The sequence below is a fragment of the Muscardinus avellanarius genome (assembly GCF_963383645.1).
Source record: "Muscardinus avellanarius genome assembly, chromosome: 3".
Classification (NCBI taxonomy): domain Eukaryota; kingdom Metazoa; phylum Chordata; class Mammalia; order Rodentia; family Gliridae; genus Muscardinus; species Muscardinus avellanarius.
In genome coordinates, this window is record NC_137788.1 from 112,889,907 (window position 1) to 112,914,136 (window position 24,230).

The following is a 24,230-nucleotide window of genomic DNA, read 5'->3' on the forward strand; positions in this document are numbered from 1 at the left end:
CTTCCTGTTCTCTTGGTCACCTTTTTTGATTTTTGGTACTGGAGATTAAACTCAAGGGCATACTTTGAGCTACAGTCCCAGTACTTTTTTTTTTTTTTTTTTTTTTGCAGTACTAGTGATGGAACCCAGTGGCATTCTACCTCCAAGCTACACCCACACGCCCCCCCCCCTTTTTTAATTATTCTTTTTTTTTTTTGGTGGTGGTACTGGGGTTCCTGGAAGCCCTTCTACCTCCGGGCTACACTCCCAGACCTATTTTCTATTTTTATCTGGAAACAGGGTCTCCTAAGCCAGCGCGTGCGGCTGGCTTCGAACCTGCGCGATCCTCCTGTCTCTGCCTCCCAAGCATGGGGATTACAAGCGTGCGCCAGCACGCCCGGCAATTATTCTTTATTTTGAAACAGGGTCTCACTGAGTTGCAGAGGGCCTCACTAAGTAGCTGAGGCTGTCCACGAACCACGATCCTCCCGTCTCAGCCTCCCAAATACTGGGATTACAAGCGTGTGCCACCACACCCAGCTGCACTTTTTGTTTTTGAAACAGGATCTTGCCACGTTGCAGAAGGCCTCTCTAAGTTGCTGAGGTTGGTCTCCAAACGCGATCCTCCCGTCTCAGCCTCCCAAGGGCTGGGATTACAGGTGTGCGCCACTGCTCTCATTTGCAAGGAGATGATGTCAGAGTAAAGTTCAGCTTGGCTTTGGCTGTGCCCCCCGCAAGGCGCAGCCAGCTGTCCCTTGTCAACAGTCCTGGGAGCCCCGAGATGCCACTTAGGGTCTGTAGAACACTGCCAGGGGACTGTGGGCTGGGGTGACCGGCAGCCTTCCCCCTGTCAACAATCCCTCTAAATAAAGGAAGAACAGTCTAAACACCGAGGCCGCGCATCCTCCCACGCGGACCAGGAGCGGAGTCTAGAGTTGGCTGGGCAGCAGCTTCTCCCAGGCTCTTCTCCTTCCCAAACTTTCCCTTCTTTTTCTTCCTCCCTCCCTCCCTCCTTTCTTCCTTCCCTCTCTTTCTCTCTTGGAATTAAACCCAGGGACATTCTACCTCTGACATTCTACCTCTGAGCTACATCCCCAGCCCCTTTTCTTTTTCTTTTCTTTTTCTTTTCTTTTTCGCTGTACTGGGGATGGAACCCAGGGGCATTCTACCTCTGAGCTATACCCCCAGCCCTGTTTTTCTTTCTTTCCTTCTTTCTTTCTTTCTTTCCTTCCTTCTTTCTTTCCTTCCTTCCTTTTCTTTTTTGTGGTACTGGGGTTCCTAGAAACCCTTCTACCTCCAGGTTACACTCCCAGACCTATTTTTTCAAATATTATTTTATTTGGAAACAGGGTCTCTTAAGCCAGCGAGGCTGGTTTTGAACCTGCGCGATCCTCCTGTCTCCGCCTCCCAAGCGCGGGGATTACAAGCGTGCACCACCATGCCTGGCTTATTTTTTATTTTGAAACAGGGTCTCACTGAGTTGCAAAGGGCCTCACTCAGTAGCTGAGGCTGGCTGAGAACCTTGATCCTCCTGTGTCAGCCTCCCAAGTGCTGGAATCACAAGCATGAGCCACCATGCCTGGCTTTTTATTCTTTTTTGAAACAGAATCTCACTAAGTTGCTGAGGCTTGCCTGAAACCTGCAATCCTCCTGCCTCAAACTCCCAAGTACTGGGATCACAGGCATGTACTACCATGTCCAGCTTTTTTATTTTTTTATTTCGGTACTGGGGATGAACCCGGGGGCATTCTACCTCCAGACCTTTTTATTTTTTATTGTGAAACTGAATCTCAGTAAGTTGCTGAGGGTCTTACTAAATTGTTGAGGCTTGCTTCAAATCTGAGGTTCTCCTGTCTCAGCCTCCCAAGCAGAGTGGGAGTCAGACCCCAAGAAGGGAAGGATCTTCACTGCTGGGAGAAAGGGCCCCTGTGTGCTTGCTCTGGGCAGGGCTCGGCTTGGAGGAGAGTCCTCCACCCACGGGGGCCTGGTGGGCTGGGTATTTCTGGAAGTTCTTGGGAGCTGCTGTATCATGGTGGATGCTGAGACAATGCGGTTCTTTCTCTTCCTGAGAAGGAGACAGGCCCACAGGCAGGGCGTGGGGCAGGGACAAAGGACCCAGTGAGGTTCCTATGCTGTGGGGGTCAGCGGTATGGGGGAGCCCCGGGGAGCTGGTGTGGGTCAGAGCGGCCTGGGGCAGCAGCAACCTGAGGACCATCTCCCCACCAGTCCCCTGGGCGATGCAGGAGTGTGCTCTCAGGACACACTCTGACCTCCCTCATCCCCAGGAAGCTGGACACCCTGTGATCGGACCCCACTTCAGACACCCAGGAAGGGGGCTGAGAGTTGAACTACAGGTCCAGGGCCTTGCAGAGGCAGCCACGGGGGCGGGCCAGCACCCCAACTCCCCCAAAGAGACGGGGCTGACCCTCCACAAGGGGCTGAGTCGCACAGGCACACAGACACACCCAACCAGGGCCTGATTTCTACAGGCAAGCACTGCTGAGCTGCTGAATCATCCCAGGAGGACCAGCTCCCCCTTCCCCAGGAAGCCCAACAGAGCCAGGAGAAGGCTTCCGTTTCCGCTGGAGCAGGGAGCAGAGAGCAGGTGTGGGGAGGGGGTAGGATTCCCGTGCCAGCCCTGAGTGGAGCTGGAGCTCTCCTGCTGCTGAAGAAGACTTAGTGGATGGGTGGCAGAGCCTTAGTGAGAGGCTCAGAAACCCAAGCCAGCTCTATTTTATCCTATAATAGTAATTATTATTATTGGTCTTGGGGATGAAATCCAGGAGCATTCTACCTCCGAGCTACACTTCAGCCCTATTTTATATTATTATAATAATAATTATTATTATTATTAGTAGTAGTAGTACTGAGGATGGAACCCAGGGGCATTCTACTTCTGAGCTACACCCCCTGCCCTATTTTTTATTCTTTATTTTGAAACAAACCGGGTCTCACTGAGTTGCAGAGGGCCTCACTAAGTAGCTGAGGCTGTCCAAGAACCACGATCCTCCAGTCTCAGCCTCCCGAATGCTGGGATTACAAGCGGGCGCCACCACGCCTGGCTTCCCCTGGGTCTTTACTTAAAATTCCAGCCAAACGCCACCACATCCCTAAGAAAGGCCCCGAGTGGACAAGCACAGGCTAATAAAACACACAAGGGTTAGGGCCCAGAATGGTCCTGAGGGAACAGCTGCTGCTCCCGTCATGCGGGTGGGGTGCGGGAGGGGAAGGCAGGTGAACTCCGTGGTGAGGAAGGAATGTGGGGAGGGGCTGGGAGGTCAGTGCTAGAATCCCAGAGAGCAGCTGTTTGGGGTTTAGATCCAGGGTCTGGGAGGCCCAGGAGCGAGGCAGGGATGGCCTGACAGCCCGCAGCTCCCCCAGCACACACTGCCCTCAACCTGTTCCTGTCAGTCTTGTCTTGCTCCTCTGGTTCTCTCTACATCTCCCAGCCATTTGTGTGTGTGTGTGTGTGTGTGTGTGTGTGTGTGTGTGTGTGTGTGTGTGTGTGTGTGTGTGTTTGTGCTGGGGATTGATCTCAAGAGTGTTTTACCTCTGATCTATATTCCCAGCCCCCCCCCTTTTAAATTTGAAACAAGGTCTCGCTGAGTTGCTGAGGGTCTCATTAAGTTGCTGAGGCTGGCCCTGAAGCTGCACCCCTCCTGCCTCAGCCTTCCAAGTCCTGGGATTGCTACGCCTGGCTCCCTCTCTTAGCCTTCTCCTGTTCTCTGTCTCCCTGCTTCGTGGTTTGACCCAATCTTACTGACTTTTAGTAAAAGGAGTTTGAATGTGGTAGAAGTGGGGGACCCAAGCCAAGAGTGTGTACACATGCCAGATGTCACGGCGCATGCTTGTAATCTCAGAATTTGGGAGACTGAGACCGGAGGATTGCAGGTTCAAGGACAGCCTCAGCAATTTGGCAAGACCTTGTTTCAAAATAAAAAATAAAATCAGGTTGGGAGTGTAAATCAGATGTAGAATGCCCCTGAGTTCAACCCCCATTATCAAAGGTGGGGGAGCTGAGCGTGGTGGTGCACACTTGTTATCCCAGCACTTGGGAGGCTGAGACAGAAGGATTGCGGTTCTAGGACAGCATCAGCTACTTAGGATGCCCTTTGCAACTCAGTGAGACCCTGTTTCAAAATAAATAGGGCTGGGGGTGTAACTCGGAGGTAGAATGCCCCTGGGTTCCATCTGCAAAAAAATAAAGAGAAAAAGAAAAAAGAAGAGTGTGTACATACACACACATAAGTAATTGCCTGTTACTAAGAGCCAGGATTTGCAGCGATGATTTACCGGGGTCAGGAGGACAGACCCCCCATCTTGACACTTTTCCAAAGACTCAGTTCCGTGCTCTGCGAAGAGCCCCCCCTTACCCCGCCACACACACTCTCGGTCATTCTCTCTCCATTTCTCAGAATGACCTCATCATCTCAACCTCCGCTGACTCACAATCCCCCCACCCCCACCCCGGGGCCAGCTCAGCCTGGCCGGAAGCCTTGCCCTCCCTCCCCTCCTCCTCCCCCTCCTCCCCAGCCAAACATTCCCTGCCCCGGGCGCGTCAGACAGAAAGCCTGCGGCGCCCCCTGGCGGTCTCCCGGGACTCCTGCAACCTCCCACCCAGCTCCACTCGCGCACGCGCCTGCACCCGCAGCGCCCTCTGCTGGTCACGACCCGGCGAGACGCTCAGGTTGCTCCGTGGAGCCTGCTCTCCGCCTCCATCTACGTTCCCCCTTTTCTGCATCCTGGCCTCTGCTGCCGACTGGGCCCTGACCTGCTGCACAGCCTTCCCTTCACGCTCGCTCTCAGCCCCCAAGATCCCCCAGGAGCTCGGACCCGGGACACCAAGGCACCCCCTCTGCCTTCCTATCTGGTTTAGCGCCTCTCCCTCTCCAGCCTGAACCCTACCTAGGTGGGCGTGGCTCCAGGGCGCTCTGTCCTCGCAGCACCCTAAAGCTGCGCACACCTGTGCTGATGGCTTCTTTCATCCCATGAGGGCTTAGTGAGCAGCCATTCTGTGCCAGGCACTGGCCCGCCCGTGACACCCAAGGGATTTCTCTGACCTTTGTTTTTGGTACTGGGGATTGAACCCAGGGCCTTCTACCTCCAAGCTACATCCCCAGTCTTTTTTTCCTTCTTTCTTTCTTCCTTTTTCTCTCTTCCTTTTCTTTCTGGTACTAGGGATTGAACTCATAGGCATTCTACTGCTGAGCTACACCCGTAGCCTTATTTTTTATTCTTTATTTTGAAACAGGGTCTCACTGAGTTGCAAAAGGCCTCACTAAGTAGTAGTTGAAGCTGTCCGTGAACTGTGATCCTCCTGTTTCAGCCTCCCAAATGCTGGATTACAAGCATGGGCCACCACACCCAGATCCCTAGCTCTGTTTTTTTATTTTGAAACAGGGTCTAGATTGATGAAAATCACACTACTTGCTAAGGTTATCCTTGAACCTGTGATCCTCCTGTCTCAGCCTCCCAAGAATGGGGATTTTGAGCGTGGGCCACCAGGCCAAGCTTCTTTTTACTTCTTTATTTTGAAACAAGGTCTAGTCAAACTGCTGAGACTGCCTCCAGCCTGTGATCCTCCTGTCTCAGCCTTCCAAGTACCGGCCTTATGATGTGCAGGATCTTGTCTGGCTCTCCTCTGGCCTTTGGAAACACAGAAACTCAGCTGGAGGCAGTGCCCGCCCATAATCCCAGTACTTGGGAGTCAGAGAGAGGAGACTTGCAGGTTGGAGGGCAGCCTCAGCAACTTAGCAAGACCTTTTTTCAAAATAAAAGATAAGCCGGGCGTGGTGGCGCACGCTTGAAATCGCAGCATTCAGGAGGCTAAGATAGGAGGATCGCGGTTCGTGGACATCCTCAGCTACTCAGTGAAGCCCTTTGCAACTCAGTGAGACCCTGTTTCAAAATAAAGAATAAAAAAATGGGGCTGGGGGTGCAGCTCAGAGGTAGAATGCCCCTGGGTTCCATCCCCAGTACTGCAAATAAATAAATAAATAATAGTAAAATAGGGCTGAGGTTATAGCTTAGAGATAGTTCAATCCCCGGTACTACTACTACTACTACTACTACTACTACTACTACTAATAATAATAATAATAATAATAATAATATAAAAGGAGCTGTAGGTGTAGCTAAGAGGTAGAATGATCCTGGGTTTAATCTCCAGTACCAAGAAAATTCTGTCCTATGAGACCCAGCCCGACATCTCCTTCTCTCTCTCTCTCTCTCTCTCTCTCTCTCTCTCTCTCTCTCTCTCTCACACACACACACACACACACACAAGCTTCAAACGTGTTTGGGTTTAAACACATCTTTATTTCCTGCTGTTTGCAAACTTGTCCCCTTTGAAAAGCAAGGGGGAGGGGGCACCTTGCTCTCTAGAACAGAGTCCACAGATGGCTGGGGTAGGGAGTTGAGGCACTTAGGGACTCATCCTCTGCCCAGAGGGAAAAACCCGAGGCCCAGCGTAGAGAGAGGGCCTGTGCTGGGGCCAGCCGCCTGGGATTTCCCAGAAGCCCGTGGGGCACTGCGCCTGGGATTTCCCAGAAGCCCGTGGGGCAGTGTGCCTGGCTCCTGGTGGGAAGGGCACAGGGTGTGCAGCTCCTGGGGTAGAGGGCAGTGCTGTGCACAGCAGTGCTCAGGGCTTTGTGTCTCCAGGACCAGGCACAGGGCTGGAAGGAGGGGTCAGCAGTTTCTTCCAGGGCCCCGGCAGACTCCCCCTCAGTCCTTCTGGCATCTTCGCTGGGTGCAGAGCCCGGGCCTGGGGGAACACACACACACTCACCCTCCACCCTGGGCTCCTCCTCCACTGCTGCCTTCTCAGAACCCACCTTCCTGTTCCTTGCTTCTAAATCCTTGACTTCGTCAGAACCCTTCCCCTAAAAGCCAAGGAGGCTGAGACAAGAGGATCATGATTCGTGGACAGCCTCAGCTGCTTAGTGAGGCCCTCCACAACTGAGTGAGGGCCTGTTTCAAAAATTAATAATAAAGCCAGGCGTGGTGGTGTATGCTTGTAATCCCAGCATGTGGGAGGCTGAGACAGGAGAACCCGGGTTTGCAGACAGACTCAGGTATTTAGTGAGGCCCTCCGCAACTCAGTGAGACCCTGTCTCAAAATAAAGAATAAAAAGTTGGGCTGGGGGGTGTGGCTCGGAGGTAGAATGCCCCAGGGTCCCATTCCCAGTATCACAAAACAATAAAGAAAGAATAAAGCCAGGCATGGTGGTGCACACTTGTCATCCCAGCATTCGGGAGGCTGAGATTGGAGGATCTCAGTTCGTGGACAGCCTCTGCTACTTAGCGAGGCCCTTTGCAACTCAGTGAGACCCTGTTTCAAAAATTAAAAAGACTCTCGGCCAGGTGTGGTGGAGCACGCTGTAATCTCTGTACTTGGGAGGCTGAGACAGGAGGATTGCTCAGGTTCGAAGCCAGCCTCAGCTACTCAGTGAGGCTCTCAGCAACTTAGGGAGGCTCTCAACAACAAATAAAATATAAAATAGGTCTGGGAGTGTAGCCCAGAGATAGAAGGTCCCTGGGTTCCATCCTCAGCACTGCAAAATAATAAATAAATAAATAAATAAATAAATAAATAAATAAATAAATAAAATTAAATATAAATAAAAATAAAAGGACTTTAAAAGGGGAGCTGAGGATGTAGCTTGGAGTTGGAATCCCCCTGATTTCCATCCTTGGTACCACACAGAAAGAAAGAAAGAAAGAAAGAAAGAAAGAAAGAAAGGGTCTCATAAGTCATTGAGGCTGGCCTTGAACCTGTGATCTTCTGTCGCACACTCTCAAGCACTATGTTAGAGGTGGGCACCACCACACCCGGCTGACTTCTGCTCCCTTCTGTTGGCCAAGACCCCGCCTGCTTCTCCCTGCACTCACCGGCCGTCGGGGAACACAGGAGATCCGAGGAGGCTCCCAGTGGCCATCCTCCTGGCAGCGGGTCAGGGGCAGGTTGCGCTGGGCCAGCCCCTCCCGGCACTGGTAGCGCAGCACCGTGTCCACCTCGTAGCGCAGCTGTGGGCGGCCAAACACTTGAGCCAGGGGCAGCTCCGGCGGGGGTCCACAGGACACTGCAGGGAGGGCAGAGTCAGGAACAGGGGTCCCGGCTTCTCAGAAAACAGCTCCCCGAATTTGATGGGAAAGAGCGGGGTGGCCACAACATGGCAACCAAGATCAGGGATGCTGCCTGGTCCTAGGTAATGTGCTGTCCTTCCCTTGATCTGGACACATTCTGACAATTTTTTTTTTCTTTGCAGTATTGGGTATGGAACCCAGGGGCATTCGATCTCCGAGCCACACACCCCCCAGCCCTATTTTATTTTATTTTTTTTTATTTTGAAACAGGGTCTCACTGAGTTGCAAAGGGCCTCACTAAGTAGTTAAGGCTGGCTGCAAACCACAATCCTCCTGTTTCAGCCTCCCAAGTACTGGGATTACAGGTGTGTGCCACTATGCCCATCTTTCTTCTTTTTTATTTTTATTTATTCAAGTTTTGGTACTGTGCGTTGAGCTCAGGGGCATTCTACCTTCAAGCTATACACCCAGCACCCTTTTTTTTTTTTTTTTTTTTTTTGCAGTACTGGGGATGGAACACAGGGGCATTCTGCCTCCAAGCTGCACCCCCAGCCCTATTTTTTATTTTGAAAAAGGGTCTCACTGAATTGCAAAGGGCCTCACTAAGTAGCTAAAGCTGTCGGATCCTCCTGTCTCAGCCTCCCAAATGCTGATTTCCAAGCATGGGCCACCGCGCCGGGCTCCCTCTTGTAGACCTGCACACTCCTATCAACTCTGCCCAGGGCCGCCCGTCCCGCCTCACCCAGCCCCATCTTGCAGGTGTAGGACAGGTGGTAGTTGCAGGGCACGTCGCTCCACTGCCCCTGATCATGCCACACCATCACCACGCAGTTCTCTCCAGACAGGAAGTAGCTGTCGGGCTGCCCCGGGTTCCAGTTCTCATAAAGCTGGGGGGACGGAGGGAACAGTGAGGTGTCCCCACAGGACAGCACTGGGGTCAGCGCAGGCGGCCAGGGGAGAGGGAAGGCCAGGGGATTGGGGCTTAGGGACGCCCGGGGAGGGAAATAAGGAAGCAGGAGCTTTAGGGGAGAGGAGAGGGGCCCCGGAGGACCAAGGGCTCAGGGAGATGGGGAGATGGGAAGGACTGGAGGTCCTGGAAACGGAGAAGGAAGGAGGGTCGGTGCTGGTGGAGGGCAGAGGTGCTGGCGGAGGTGGCCTCTCACCAGGGGGACGCCGTCCGACCACAGGAAGTCGCCTTCGATGGTCCGGTCATTGAGCCCGATCCACTGGTACTCCCGGTAGCGATCTGGGGACGAACCGCCAGGAGACAGCGGGGTGCAGTGAGCCCCGCTGCCAGCAGATGGCGCGGCGGTCCCCCGTCGGGGCATCCATCGCAAAATCCCAATCCCGCCTCCCCGGGTTTCCAAGTGGACAAACGGACCGTACTGGCATTTGGAAGAGAACTTTTTCTTTTTCTTTTTTCTGTGTTAAGGGTGGAACCCAGGCCCCTGAGCATCCTAGGCAAGCGCTAACCACTGAACCACACCCCCCTGCAACATCCTTCCTCCCTCTTTCCTTCCTTCGGTACTAGGGATTGACCCAGGAGCATTTCACCTCCTAGCCACACCCCCAGCTCTCTTTATTTATTCACTTCTGCGGTAATGGGGGTTGAACCCAGGCTCATTCTACCTCCTAACCACCACCACCCCCAGCCGATTTTTTTTTTTTTTTTTTGCGGCACCGGGGATTGAACCCAGAGACATTCTACCTCAGAGCTACAGCCTCAGCCCTTTTTTTTTTTTTTTTCTTTTGAAACAGGGTCTCACTGAGTTGGGAAGGGCCTCGCTAAGTAGCTGAGGCGGTCCGCGAACCCGGATCCTCCTGTCTCCGCCTCCCAAATGCTGGGATGACAAGCGTGCGCCACCACGCCCGGCACCCTCACTGTATTTTTGTAGCTCCCTCCACCTTCTGAAGATGGGCCAGAGGGAAGGCAGGGGTGTGGGGTGAGGGAGAAGAAAAGCACCAACTCCAGTAGGAAAGGGAATCGCTGGAAATCTTCCAGCGCCGGAGCTGGGAAAGCAGCTCGAGGAAGGGAGCGGGGTGGGGGAGGCTGGGAGGAGCCTGTGGCGACCCTGAGGGACCCCCGACCGATACAGGGCAATTTCCTGCGGAATCCCAACCTGCTCCTTCAAGAAGCCACGATGCCTAAGCATTGAGTGGGATAGACAGGGAGAGCCAATGGAAAGGCGAATGAATGAAGAATGAATGAATGAAGAATGAATGAATGAATGAATGAATGAATGAAGTCAAGCAAGGAGCGCGCGGATTAATGCGAAGCGAGGCGACGCGGGCGCGGGCGGGAAGGCGGGGGGCCCTCCCGCCGGCCCAGCCCACTGTTGACGAAGTCCTGCTCCTCGGGCGTGCTGATGCTGGCCAGGTGCGCGCCGTACATCCGGCACTGCGTCTCCGCCTCCTCCCAGCTCCTCCGCGTAGAAAAGTGCTTGTAGCAGGCACCTTGGAAGGCGTCCCAGCCCGGGCTGCAGAAGTGGAGGCCTGGGCGCAGGGGGCGGGCCTCTGAGATCGGAGTCCCAGCTCCCCACCCCGGCGCAGCCTCCGTCTCCGAGGGAGGGACCGCAGGGGCCGGGGCCGGGGCTAAGGGGCCGGGGGCGGTGCCAAAGAGCGGTGGGCGTGGGGGCCTAGGCTAGGGAGGCGCTCGGGCAGGGCTGCTGGGGTGTTCTCCGAGAGACAGGGACCGTTCTGGGCTGGGTCTCCCTTCTCAGGAGAAGGGAAAGCGGTATGTATTGACTGTCTCCTGAATGTCAGGAGCTTGCTGAGCGCTGAGGGGTGTGTGTGTGTGTGTGTGTGTGTGTGTGTGTGTGTGTGTTACTAGGGATGGGACCCTGGAGCATTCTACCTCTGAGCTACCACTCCTGCTTTATTTTATTTTATTTTATTTTATTTTATTGCTGTACTGGGGATGGGACCCAGGGGCATTATACCTCTGAGCTCCACTCCCAGCTCGACTTTTTATTCTTTTTTTTTTTTTGAAACAAGGTCTCACTAAGTTGCAAAGGGCCTCAGTAAGTAACTGAGGCTGTCCATGAACCGGTACTCCTCTTGTCTCAGCCTCCCAGGTACTGAGATTAAAGTGCGTACCACCACTCCTGGCTCCTGTTTTGTTTTGTTGTATTTTATTTTTGAAACAGAGTCTGAAGCTGGGCATGGTGGCACATACTTATAATCCCAGCATTTGAGAGGCTGAGACAGGAGGATCGTGGTTCACAGACAGCCTTAGCTACTTAGTGAGGTTCTTTGCAACTCAGTGAGACCCTGTTTCAAAACAAATAATTTTTAAAAATAGGGCTGGGGGTGTAGTTCAGAGGTAGAACGCCTCTGGATTCCATCCCCAGTTCTGCAACACACACACACACACACACACACACACACACACATACACACACACACACGAAACAGAGTCTAGCTAAGTTGCAAAGAATCTGGCTAAGATGCAGAGGTGGGTCTCAAACCTGCGATCCTCCTGTTTCAGCCTCCCAAGCTAAGAGACATTCTGGATCTCCTTAACAGAGGAAGCTATTGAGGGCAGTGCTCAGAGGAGTGGTAACTTGCCTAACTTGGGGACCCACTGGAAATAAGGCCAAAAACAACGTCCTCCCTCCCTTCTCCAGAACTAGTCCACTGGGGCTGGGTCCAGACTTCAACCTGCCCTGCCAAGCCCGCCCCATGGCCCTGGATGCACTCACCAACATCGCACAGGTGCCCCCCATAGCCAGGCAAACACAGGCAGCGGACGCCCTCCTCCTCCTGCTCCTCCTCCAGGCACGTCCCACCATTGTGGCAGGGGTTGGGGACACAGTCACCTGAGAAGGCAAAAGAGGTGAGATGGGGTGGGATGCAGAACTCTGGCGCCCCTGAGGGTTCCCGGGCCCTGCCTTCCTTGTCCTGGGGGCCACACGTCCTCCTGCATCTTGCTGCAGCCAGCCGGTCCCCCCAGTTCATCATTGGCTTAGGGGTGAAGGCCACTGTCCTGCTCACCAGCGGGGGCCCATCCAACAGGGCAGAGGAAAGTGCCAGGAGGGTACTCAGGCCTGACCCTGCTGCGGGGAGAGATCCTGGGCTCTGAGTCACGAGGCCTGGCTGTCATCTGGGTCCTGGGTCTAGTGTATGACACTGGGCAGGTCACTTTCTCCCTCTAGGCCTGGAGTTTAGCCACCCTCCCCCATCTGCATCAGGTCCCAACACAGTTCTTACAGTCCAGGTGGTAGATTTGAATCAGGAGGAAGGCAGAGAATTACCATAGCAACAGTGGGCGGGCCTTCCTGTCTGCCCTGGCACCTGGCAGTCTTTTTTTTTCTTTTGCAGAACTGGGGGTTGAACCCAGGCAGGGACATTCTACCTCTGACCTACACCCCTCAGCTCTATTTTCTTTTTTTATCCTTTATTTCATAACAGGGTATCACTAAGCTGTAGAAGGTCTCACTAAGTAGCTGAGGCTGGCTGAGAACCTGCGATTCTTCTGTCTCAAACTCCCAAGAACTGGGATTACAACCTGTGCTAGTACGCCCACCTTCTGATATTCTTTTCTCTTTTTTCTTTTTTCTTTTTTTTTTTTTTTTTTAACCAGGGGTACTCTGCCTGCAACCTACATTCTCCCCTTTTTTGTGGCACTGGGGATAGAACCCTGGGGCATTCTATCTCTGAGCTACATCCCAGGCCCCAGTCCGATTTTATTTTTTATTTTGAAACAGGGTCTCACTAAACTGCTGACAGCCTTGCTAAGTTGTTGAAGCTGGCCTCAAACTTTAGACCCTCCCGTCTCAGCCTCTGGAGTACTGGGATTACAGGCAGGAGGAGCCAGGGCCCCAGGCTGGTTTTTAGCAGTCACTTGGTCCAGGGGAGAGCCAATCATTCTCCCTGCTGTCTACTGGGTGGAGTCAGTCAGCCCAGGAGTTCTTAGTGGAGATCCAGTGTGCGGAGCCCCACCCCTTCAGGGTGAGTGAGAGGCCTGGGGCCACCAGCTCACAGCTGCTTCTACTGGTTTTCTGCTTTGGGCCTTCTCGGTGTTCCCTAGCCCACCTCCATTTCTCCTCTCCTCCAGGCAGCCCTCTTAGACTACCATACTGCCCCTGGGTCTGCTATCTGTTCTTTGTATCTGGATCCCTGCCCAGCTGGGGAACAGAACATGGGAGTGGGGAGAAGCTGGAGTCCACTCGCAGAATCTTGCTGCGATGACCTAGCTGTCTTTGATCAAAAGAATCAGCCTCCCAGCTCCCTTCCTGCCATTAGTTTCTTCCCAGATGGCAGTACTGCCCCCCCACCAAGGTGTTTCATTGATTGGTCAAGCACCAGGCCCAGCAGAGATTAAGAGTCCTGAATGATCCCCATGCCCCAAATCCTCACACTTTCCTGCGTTTCTTGTCCTCTTTCTTTCCCTTGCCGCCCTCCCTGCCTGGGGACACGGAGATGTAGTCTCCCTAACCCTGGCTGTAGAAGGGCTTGAACCCAGGGGGTGCGGAGTAGGGTGAAGGGACTCTTCTTGGGCTTTGTCTTTTTCCGTCCACCTCTCTGGGGCCGGCTGCTGTAGACCACCAGGAAGTGTCTCCTGCCCTCCCGCTGGACGGGCAGGCTGGGCCCTCCCACTCTTCATGCAGGGGGGTGCTCCTTTGCCCGGAGACCCCCTCCCTGCCCTGCACGGTACCGAGGCCAGCTGAGCAGAGGGCCCGCAGTTGAGCTCTGCCCACCCTGGGCCATCTAGGAGGGGACCTGAAGCTGGGAATCTTCACCCTCGGTGAGCAGGCGGGGCTTCTCCCGACCCCAGCACCTCACTCCCCAGCCCCCCTCCCTCCATGTTCTCCTTCTTTGTGTGGAGGTTCTCCAGCAGGAGGGACTTCGAGATCCTTTGGTTTGGGGGGGGATGAAGCCATTCCCGCTAGGTCAGAGATGGTCATTAGTGGGGGGTTAGTGGAGGAGGGGCAGGCAGCGGTGACAGTTACTGTCCCCTGTGAGATGCGAGGTGGGGCTGAGGGGCAACAGGAACTGGACCTCTGCTGACTTTCCCAGTTGCGGCTCTAAGAAGGAGCCACCAGGTTGGGGGCACGGCACCCCGTCCCAGGCGGTGCAGGGGTTCTCCCCTTCAGGCGGGAGGGACTACAACTCCTCGCACCCCATGGGAAAGACAGGCGATGACTTCTCTGGGGCCGTGTATACAGTCAGCTCTGGAATCTCAGAAATCAGGAGGGAGAGTGTACAGGCCCGAGGGACATCATGGGGCTGTTAGACCACGAGGACAGGAAAGGGTGGGAAAAGAGGAAAAAAAGAGAGAAAGACAGAGACAGAGAAGAAAGAGAAAGGGAGAAAGGGAGAGGGAAAGAGGGAGAGAGAGACGGAAGGACATCATCAAGCTGCCCGTGTCACAGATCCACGGAATAAGGACAGACAGCTGGAGGTAGAGACAGAGGGTGCCAAAGTTTGGTTACAAAGCAGTTTAATCGAGATTTATTTTCAAGGTTTGTTTTCCATGAAACAGTCGGAAAAAAATACTTCACAGAAGTAGTCTCTTAAGGCTCCGTGGGGTGAGGGGCTTCTGGACCCCGGACGGTGGGGGCGGGGACGGACTCCCAGGCTTCCCTGAGATCAGTGGGAGGTGGCTGGGGAGAGGCCGGGGAAGACGGGGCTGCCCCCAAGACCACAAGGACACTCTGCAGGGCCAGGGAGGTGGGGCAGGGGCAGGCAGTGGCCAGTGGTGGCCACAGGTGGTCAGTGACGGGGCTGGGGTCCCAGGGCAGAGAATCAGAGAGCTGGGATGGTCATCACAAAGCGGAGTGCCCAAGATTGGAGACCCGCAGGTAGAGCTCGGAAAGAGAATGAAGGCAAAGGACAGGAGAGACGGGCAATGGCGGGTTAAAGGTGACAGGTCAGGTGATCCAGAGCTGCAGAGGCGGGGAGAGGAGGAGGAGGAGCAGGGAAGCCGAGCCCTGAGCAGAGTTACCTGATGAGGGGGCCACGGCACCTCCACCTCGGCTGGCACTGTCAGTGGGCAGCCCTGGCTGGGCCTGCACTAAGATTCCTGTTGGGGCGGTTCTTCCAGAGTTCTCTTCGGAGGGAGTCTCCAGCTCCCGGGCACCCTCAGGGGCATGTGTGGCTGGAAGCAGGGATGTGGTGCCATCCTCGGAGCTCCCTGTCTCCTCACTCTCTCCTCGAGGAACCTCAGCTCGCTCAGGACCCCCAACTTCCTCCCCCACTTCTCTGGCCCCAGCTGAAGTGGCAGGTGGCGGGGGCACTCGGCTCCCCTCCCTGGGAGTGGGCAAGGTCTCAGGAGGTGGTCCACGGACAACTGGAGGCCTGGGAGCTTCTGGCCTTCCATCAAAGGGTGGAGATGTGCTGGGCTGCAGGACTGCCCCTGCTGAAGGGGACGGAGACTCTCCTGTGTCCAGCTCAGTGGGGAGGGGGCTACTGAGCTGGCTGGGCCACGCCCAAAGGTCGTCGTTGTCCTCCTCCTCCTCCTGCTCCTCCTCCTCCTCTGTCTCTTCTTCATCCTTGTATCTCTCTTCTTCCTCCAATGCCTTATCTTCCTCTTCAGAAGACTGGGTGGGTGTTACAGTAGACTGGATTTCCAATTCTAGGCCAAGTACAAACAGTTCAGCACCAGGGACAGCAACCCCAGTTCTCCCAGGAGCAGAGCCAGGGCTGGGAAAGCGGGGCGGGGCGGGGCGGAGGACCTGGCCTGGGAATGGGTGGCCTTTGCCCCACACTGGAAGACCTTCAACCAGAGCTGCATCCATGTGTGTGTGGGGGAGTTACTGGGGATGGAACCAAGGGGCATTCCACCTCTGAACTATCTCTGAACTACACCCTCAGCCCTATTGTTTTGTGTTTTTTTGCCTGTTTGTTTGTTTGCAGTACTGGGGATGGAACTCAGGGGCATTCTACCTCCGAGCTACACCCCCAGCCCTGTTTTTTATTATTGTATTTGAAACAGGGTCTCATGGAGTTGCAAAGGGCCTCACTAAGTAGCTGAGGGTGTCTGCGAACCACAGTCCTCCTGTTTCGGCCTCCCAAATGCTGGGATTACAATCATACACCACCATGCCCAGCCTCAGAGATACATCCTTGAAGCATAACCGAGGGGGCTCTGCAAGCTGTCCTGAGCTCAGGAAAACATGGCCGTTGCCTCTTCCTAGACTGACTGTTCAACCACTAGTTTGTTTGGAGTAGGTAAAGCGGAGGAAGGACCAAGGAAAGGAAAGCTCCCAGGGGTGGCCCCTTAGTGCAAGTATCCCTACCCCAGAGAGCTGGGGTGGGATTACTTGAAAAGCAAAGGCTGGGAGAAGGTCGGGAGCTGCCTTTCCCAGCATAACTGTGCCAGCTGGAGCCCTGGCTTTCACCTGGTGTTGCCTTCTGCCCTGGCTCCTCGGAGGTGGCAACCTGCCTGGGGAAGGGGACTGAGGTACCTAGAAGGGTCCGGGGGGCCTCCGCCGGGTCTTCTGGAGTGGAGCTCCCGCCTCCTCCATCCTCCAGGATGGGAACAGAGTAGATGGCTCCTCGGGACTCGCTCTCCATCGTTTCCTGCGGCAGCTTCAGTTCCTCCAGCGTCTCTGTTACGGTGACAATGGCCTCTAGGCCTTCGGAGGCTGGGTCGGAGGCCGCAGGGATGGTGGAGGGGTGGGCAGAGTCTGTGGTAGGAGGGAAGTGCTGAATGGGCGGCTCTGAACTCTAAGTTCCCTTGCAAGCCTCTATGGAGGCACCCTGCAGTCTTGCCACCCATCCCCCAAGCATTAACCAAGTGCTTAGTGTGGGTCATGTGTTTTTTATTGGTTGTTTTTTTTTTTTTTTTTTTTTTTTTTTGGTGGTACTGGGGTTCCTGGAAACCCTTCTACCTCTGGGCTACAAACACAGACCTATTTTTACATTTTTATTTGGAAACAGGGTCTCTTAAGCCAGCGTGTGCGGCTGGCTTCGAACCTGCGCGATCCTCCTGTCTCTGCCTCCCAAGTGCGGGGATTACAAGCGTGCGCCACCACGCCTGGCTATTGTTTTTTTGTGTGTGTGGGTCTGGGGATGGAACCCAGGGGCATTTGACCTCTGAGCATGGTTCAAGAACAGCCTCAACTACATAGTGAGGCTCTTTGCAACTCAGTGAGACCCTGTTTCAAAATAAAGAATAAAATATAGGGCTATGGTGTAGCTCGGAGGTAGAATACCCTGGGTTCCATCCCCAGTACCGCAAAAAAAAGGGAGGAAGGAAGAGAACTGGGGGTGTAGCTTGGAGGTAGGATGCCCCTGGGTTCAATCTCCAGTATCACAAAAAAGAAAATGAAAAAACTAAGAAAGAAACAGGGTCTCATTAAGTTAGTGAGGGTCTTAGTAAGTTGCTACGGATGGCCTTGAACCTGCAATCCTCCTGTCTCAGCATTCCAAGGACTGGGACTACAGGAGTGTGCTACCATGCTCCTTTTATTCTTCTTAAATACCCAGAGGTCAGTCGAATGTGGTGGCCCATGCTTATAATCCTAGTACTTAGGAGGCTGAGACAGGAGGATCACAGGTTTGCAGCCAGCCTCAGCTACTTAGTGAGGCCCTTTACCGCTCAGTGAGACTCTGTTTCAAAATAAAAAATAGGTCTGGGGGGGGGGTAGCTCAGGGGTAGAATGCCCCTGGGTTCCATCCCCAGTACTGCAATACTAATACTAATAATAATACTAATGGCTGAGGTATAGCTTGGAGGTAGAATGCCCCTGAGCTCAGTCCCCAGGACTAGGAAAAAACAAAAACAAAAAACAAAAAACAAACAGAAGTCTAGGATGGATACCTTGTCCTCTGGAGAAGGGAACAGAGAACAGAAAACCAATGAAATGAAGGTGGAATTGGGCTACAAAAAGCCCTGAGGACCATCTGTGCCTAGTCAGGCAAGACGGGAGGACAGGACGGTGCATTCCTGTCCTCACCAGCTGCTCCACTGAGCCCTGGTCCACAGCAGACTGGCAAGCCTGTGTGCATCACTGCTGCCTCGGCTCCTGTGCCATTGTCACTCCTCTCCTGCTCTGCTCCTGCTCTCCTTCTACCCAGGAGAAAGTGTTTTCCTCACAATCTATGTGCAACTGCCCTGGAGGAACCATGTCTGGGGGTATCTGGTGGTCAAGCTGGTAGTTAACCTGTGTGTGTGTGTGTGTGTGTGTGTGTGTGTGTGTGTGTGTGTGTGTGTGTGTGAGAGAGAGAGAGAGAGAGAGACAGACAGACAGACAGACACACACACACTGGAGATTGAACCCAGAGGCATTCTATCTCCAAGAAACACCCTCTCAGCCTTCTTTATTTTTTGTTTTGAAACAAGGTCTCCTTAAGGTTGCGGAGAGTCTTGTTCTATTGCTGAGGCCATCCTCAAATCTGTGATCCTCCTCCTCCTGTCTCAGGCCCCTGAGTACTGGGATTACAAGCGTGCACAGCCAAGGCTTTAAGTTACAGGTTCCAGAAACCCTCTTCAGGACATTTAGTTAAGTGCAAGAACTCAAGCAGCTCATCCACTGGGAAAGGGAACTCACTCAGCAGCCTGGCATGTAAGAAGCAACAAGAAGAGGCAACTTTGAAAGCCGGGCGCGGTGGCCCACACTTGTCATCCCAGCATCTGGGAGGCTGAGACAGGAGGATCATGGTTCACGGCCAGCCTCAGCTACTTAGTGAGGCCCTTTGCAACTCGGTGAGACCTTGTTTCAAAATAAAAAATAAAAATAGGGCTGAGGGTGGAGCTCAGAGGTACAATGCCCCTGGGTTCAGTCCCCAGTACTGCAAAAATAAATAAATAAATAAATAGGCAACTTTGAAGCTGGAGGAGATACATGGCTTGCTGAAGAGGAGGTAGGGGAGGTGCCGCAGAGGTGTGGCCACTCCAGGAGCCATGCTGCTGAGGGAGACCTGCGAGGGCCGTGTCCAGAACTAGGGGAGGCGAGCTAGGCAACACCCAAGATGCCTTCAGGCAAATGGCAAAGACCCAGAGAAAGTGGTCTGAGCTGGGCAGGACTTCCGGGGCCAGCCTCTCCTCTCTGGGGTGATCTGGCCGTGCAGGGAGCGGGCTTACCTCGGAAGCAGTACACATTGAAGCGGCTGTGCTTGTTGGGGAAGCCGGTCTGGTTAGGGAAGAGGAAGAGGGTCTTGACACCAGGCAGGCCCCCACCGCAGCGCTGGCTGGGGGTGACGATGGGGTACCGCACGCTGCCGTCAGCCAGCCAGCCGGGGCTGCAGCGGTCCAGGCCGCCATCCCAGGCTGCATACAGCTGGCCCGTGGTGGCAATCTCTGCACCGCGCTCCCGGCAGTATGCCCGTGCCTCCTCCAATGTCAGCTTGTCCGGAGGGGCTCCTAGGAACAGCTCTCCTACATGAGGAAGAGGAAGCCATGTCAGGGGCTGTCGGCACTGTAGGACCCCGGGCAAACTTCTCTGGGTCTCAGTCTCCTAGTCTGAGACACCAGGCCAACTACCCTACCTTATTAGAATCAAAGTCTGGATGGAAAGGAGATTGAGATTAAGCTGGGCATGGTAGTACACACTTGTAATCCCAGTACTTGGGAGGCTGAGGCAGGAGGATCACGGTTCCCAGACAGCCTCAGCTACTTACTGAGGCCCTTTGCAACTCAGTGAGATCCTGTTTCAAAATAAAAAATTAAAAATAGGGCTGGGTGTGTAGCTCAGAGGTAGAATGCCCTGGGTTCCGTTCCCAGTACTGCAAAATAATAAATACTTAGTGTGAGGCCCTTTGCAACTCAATGAGACCCTGTTTCAAAATAAAGAATAAAAAAATAGGCTGGGGGTGTAGCTTGGAGGTAGAATGCCCCTGGGTTCAAGCCTTAGTACCACAAAAAGAAAAAAGAAAAAAAAAAGAGGAAGGAAGGAAGAGGAGGGAAGCAAGGAGATAGACATCAAAAGAACCTGGCCCAGCTTCCTTGCTGCCTTGCTGTGCACAAAATCGTACAGTCTGGACAGCAGATGGCGGAAAGGCTGCCACTCAAACTCGGTGTGCTGCCAACCCGGCGAGGCTCCTTCAGGAGCTCGCCTCTGAGACAGCTTTCAGGAAAGGATGCTGACCGACTCCCTACTCCGCCTGTCTCCTTACTCTCCTGCACCGGGGAAGGGACGGTCCAGCGGAGGAGGCAGAGGGGAGCTATGGGCGGCAGTGATGGAGAAGGGGGAACCCGCTCTCCCAATCACCATCCAGGTCTTCGGCGTAACAGTAAACATCATAGAGGTCATCCGGGTCCACCACTCCGTAGTTGCGAACCCCAGGGAAGCCGTCCATGTCTCCATAGCAGGCCTCTCGCGGGGTCTGGATGGGGTACCTGGGGAGGGCGAAAGAGCAGAGGCTGGATACCTGTGCCTGTTGGTATTCTAGCCGGCTGTCATCCTGGGTCCTCCCCTTCCCTCCTCGGGCCAGCTTCCCCCTGCATGTCCAGCCCAACACGAGGCAGCAGGTGCCCCCCAAGTAGCTGGCAGGGAAGCCACGCCCACCGCCACGCCCACCTCACGGTCTGGTCGGACAGCCAGCCTGCATCGCACTGCTCAAAGCCCCCCAGGTAAGCGGCGTAGAGCTGCTCAGGCGTGGCGATGCGGGCTCCTATGCGCGCACAGGCCTCCTGGGCTCCAGCGAACGAGAAAGCATAGCGGGCCGAGCCCTCTCGGTAGAGAAAGACGACCCCTGAGGGGAAAAGAGGACTTCTGAGCTGGAAGGTTGGGGGGTCACCCACCCTGCTCACTTCCTCGGAACTCCCTCGTACCCAATGGGGAAGGCCCTTCACCCTATAGCACGAAGGACTTTATTTATTTATTTATTTATTTTTGCGTTACTGAGGATGGAACCCAGGAACATTCTACGTCCGAACTACACCCCCAGCCCTATTTTTTATTCTTTATTTGGAAACAGGGTCTCACTGAGTTGCAAAGTGCCTCAGTAAGGAGCTGAGGCTGTCCGCGAACCACGATCCTCCTGTCCCAGCCTCCCGAATGCTGGGATGACAAGCGTGTGCCACCACGCCCAGCTACCCCAGCTCTATTTTTTGTTTTATTTATTTATTTATTTATGTATTTATTTATTTATTATTTGCAGCACTGGGGATGGGAACCAGGAATTCTATCACCAAGCTACACCCCCTGCCCTATTTTTTAGTCGTTATTTTGAAACGGTCTCACTGAGTGGCAAAGGGCCTCGCTAAGTAGCTGAGGCTGTCCGCGAAGGCCATCCTCCTGTCTCAGCCTCCCAAGTACCGAGATGCCAGGTGTGCTTGGGCTGCGTGCTCTCACCTTTGACCTTGACCTCCACCGTGTCGCTGCTGTCATCGATGCCGTGCTGGACCTCGCAGCGGTAGATGCCCGAGTCGTTGGGCCGCAGCTCGCTCAGCACCAGGGAGACGTCGGTGAGCGACGCGGGGTAGGCGGGCAGCGCCACGCGGAACCGGTAGGCCTCGCTCACCTTGACTCGCAGGCCCCGGGCCACCAGCACCTCCGCCTCGCGGCCCCCGGACAGGAAGGTCCACTTGACCCGCGGAGAGCCCGGCACCGCCCGGCGGCCGGGCGGCGGCCGCAGGTAGTGGACGTGGCACGGGATGGTGAGGTCGCCGCCCAGCACGCCCCGCAGCGGCGCGGCGCCCGAGATCCGCACGTGGAAGGCGCGGTCCTCTGCGGGCGGGAGGGGCGGCTGCACCGGGCGCTCGGACCCCCAAGTCCCCAGCCGGTCTCCCAGCCCGGCCCCAGGTTGCCACGGCCACACCCTCAAGTTTGCAGCCCGGCCTGTGGGACCAGGGTCCTGCGACCCTGCCTCCAGGTCCCCTAGACTCACCCCTACTAAACAGACCCAGGATTCTCAGACCGCCCCCCCCCCAAGGGTCACCCAACTGGGATGCCTGGGCCCCAGCCCTGTTCTCAGTCCACCGGATCGCCTTCAGGGGTTTCCCTCCCTTTATTTATTTATTTATTTATTTATTTATTTATTTATTATTTGTGTGTGTGTGTGTGTGTGTGTGTGTGTGTGTGTGTGTGTGTGTCAGCACTGGGGATGGAACCCAGGGGCATTCTACCTCTGAGCTACTCCCCCAGCCCTTTTTAAATTTTTATTTTATTTTATTTTTTGTGGTACTGAGAATGGAACCCAGGGGCATTCTACCTCCAAGCTACACCCCCAGCCCTATATTTTATTCTTACTTTGAAGCAGGGTCTCACTAGGTTGACCAGAGTCTCACTACTTGCTGAGGCTGCCTTCAAACCTGCGATCCTCCTGTCTCAGCCTCCCAAATGCTGGGATTACAGGCATGCTCCACTAAGCCCAGCTTCCAATTCTTCTTCCCCCAGGGCCCCCTGTATCCTCCAGCCCAGGGACCCTAGCTAGCCCTACCTGCACAATTTCCTCACCTACAGGAGCCCACAACTCATCCCTAGTCTCCAAATGCCCCTTCCCTGTAGTATTCGGGGCTCCATCTTCTCCCCAGCCCCCTGGCTGCCTGCAGCTGGTTCAGGCTGCCGGAGAGACCACCCTCTACTGCAGGCAGAGGACTCCCCACGGGGCTGCTTACCTGAGCTGTCCCCTCCCGGGACATCAGCTAAAGCTTCAGGGACCTGCATCAGGGCCAGGGTGGCCAGCAGGCCTGCTGGAAGGAGGGGGGCCATGCTACAGACGGACAGAGGGACTTGAGGAAGGAAGATGAGGTTAGACTTCAGGGTGGCTCCTCTGCCCTGCTCCCTCTGTACCCACCCGGGTCACACATACTTTAGCCCCATTAACTCTGTTCCAGATCCCTGTCTCCCTGCCGAGGAATTCCTCCTCAGAGCCCAGCCCTGTGTGACCTAAGCCAAGCACCTTACTCTCTCTGGGCATTTTCTTTCTTATGTGAAAAAGAGCACCTTTAACTACCACCTCATCACAATGTGATGAGGCTTTGTGCTAGGAGAGTGCTTCTGATTAAAAACAGACAAAAAAGCCGGGCGTGATGGCGCACGCTTGTAATCCCCGCGCTTGGGAGGCAGAGACAGGAGGATCTCGCAGGTTCGAAGCCAGCCGCGCACGCTGGCTTAGGAGACCCTGTTTCCAAATATAAAATGTAAAAATAGGTCTGGGAGTGTAGCCCGGAGGTAGAAGGGCTTCCAGGAACCCCCCCCCAAAAAAAAAAAAAAACAGACAAAAAAGCCGGGCGTGGTGGCGCACACTTGTCATCCCAGAACTCGGGAGGCTGAGACAGGAGGATCGCGGTTCGCAGACAGCCTCAGCTACTTAGTGAGGTCCTCCGCAACTCAATGAGACCCTGTTTTGAAATAAAGAATAAAAAATAGGGCTGGGGTTGTAGCTCGGAGGTAGAATGGTACTGAGTTCCATACCCAGAGCTGCAAAAAACAAACAAACAAACAAACAAAACAAAACAAAAACAGACAAAAAGAACCTCTGTACAGGGCTGAAGATATAGGTCAGTGGTAGAGTACTTGCCTAGCATATGTAAGGCTCTGGATTCAATCCCCAGTACCACTGCCAAAATGAAAACCAAAACAAAACAAAACAAAAAAACTGTACAAATGCACAGCATAAGGTACACAGTAGGAGCTGAGTAAATGCTCTCAACTAGCATGAGTGGTAGGCACTGCTCTCCAGCTGGCCTTCTATATCCTTGGGGTCCACATCTGAGCATTCAACCAGCTGCAAACGTGCCTGTCATCCCAGCACTGGGGAGGCGGAGACAGGAAGATCACAGTTCACAGACAGCTACTTAGCGAGGCCCTTTGCAACTCAGTGAGACCATTTCAAAATAAAGAATAGAGTTGGGCATGTATTCGGGAGGCTGAGACAAGAAAGAGGATCATAAATTCTCAGCCAGCCTCAGCTACTTAGTGAGGCCCTTTTCAACTCGGTGAGACCCTGTTTCAAAATAAAGAATAAAAAATAGGGCAGGGGTTGTAGCTCGGAGGTCTAATACCCCTGAGTTCCATCCCCAGAACTGCAAAATATAAATAAATTTAAAAAAATAAAAAAGAAAAAATAGAGTTGGGGGTGTGGCTTGGTGGTAGAATGCCCTTGCTTCAGTCCCCAGTACCAAAAAAAAAAAAAAAAAAAAATCAGTATATAATACTTTTCTTGGTCATAATTCCTTAAATAGTACAGTAAAATATCATAGCATTTATATTGCAATAGGCATTAGAAGAAATCTAGAGATGATTTCAGATATACTGGAGGATGTGCATAGGATA

General features: G+C 54.0%; 1 protein-coding gene across 1 annotated transcript; it reads right to left on the minus strand.

Annotated features, from left to right (window-relative positions):
• Nucleotides 1-6,619: 6,619 nt before the first annotated feature.
• Nucleotides 6,620-22,664, minus strand: BCAN (brevican; the record flags this gene model as incomplete). The annotated part of the gene is made up of 13 exons (XM_080693251.1): nucleotides 6,620-6,742; nucleotides 7,870-8,060; nucleotides 8,807-8,951; nucleotides 9,228-9,310; nucleotides 10,399-10,557; nucleotides 11,766-11,882; nucleotides 15,011-15,640; nucleotides 16,473-16,694; nucleotides 19,094-19,387; nucleotides 20,220-20,347; nucleotides 20,529-20,703; nucleotides 21,306-21,680; nucleotides 22,571-22,664. 13 exons carry the CDS (start codon nucleotides 22,662-22,664, stop codon nucleotides 6,620-6,622), a joined length of 2,736 nt encoding a protein of 911 aa, XP_080549377.1.
• Nucleotides 22,665-24,230: the final 1,566 nt, after the last annotated feature.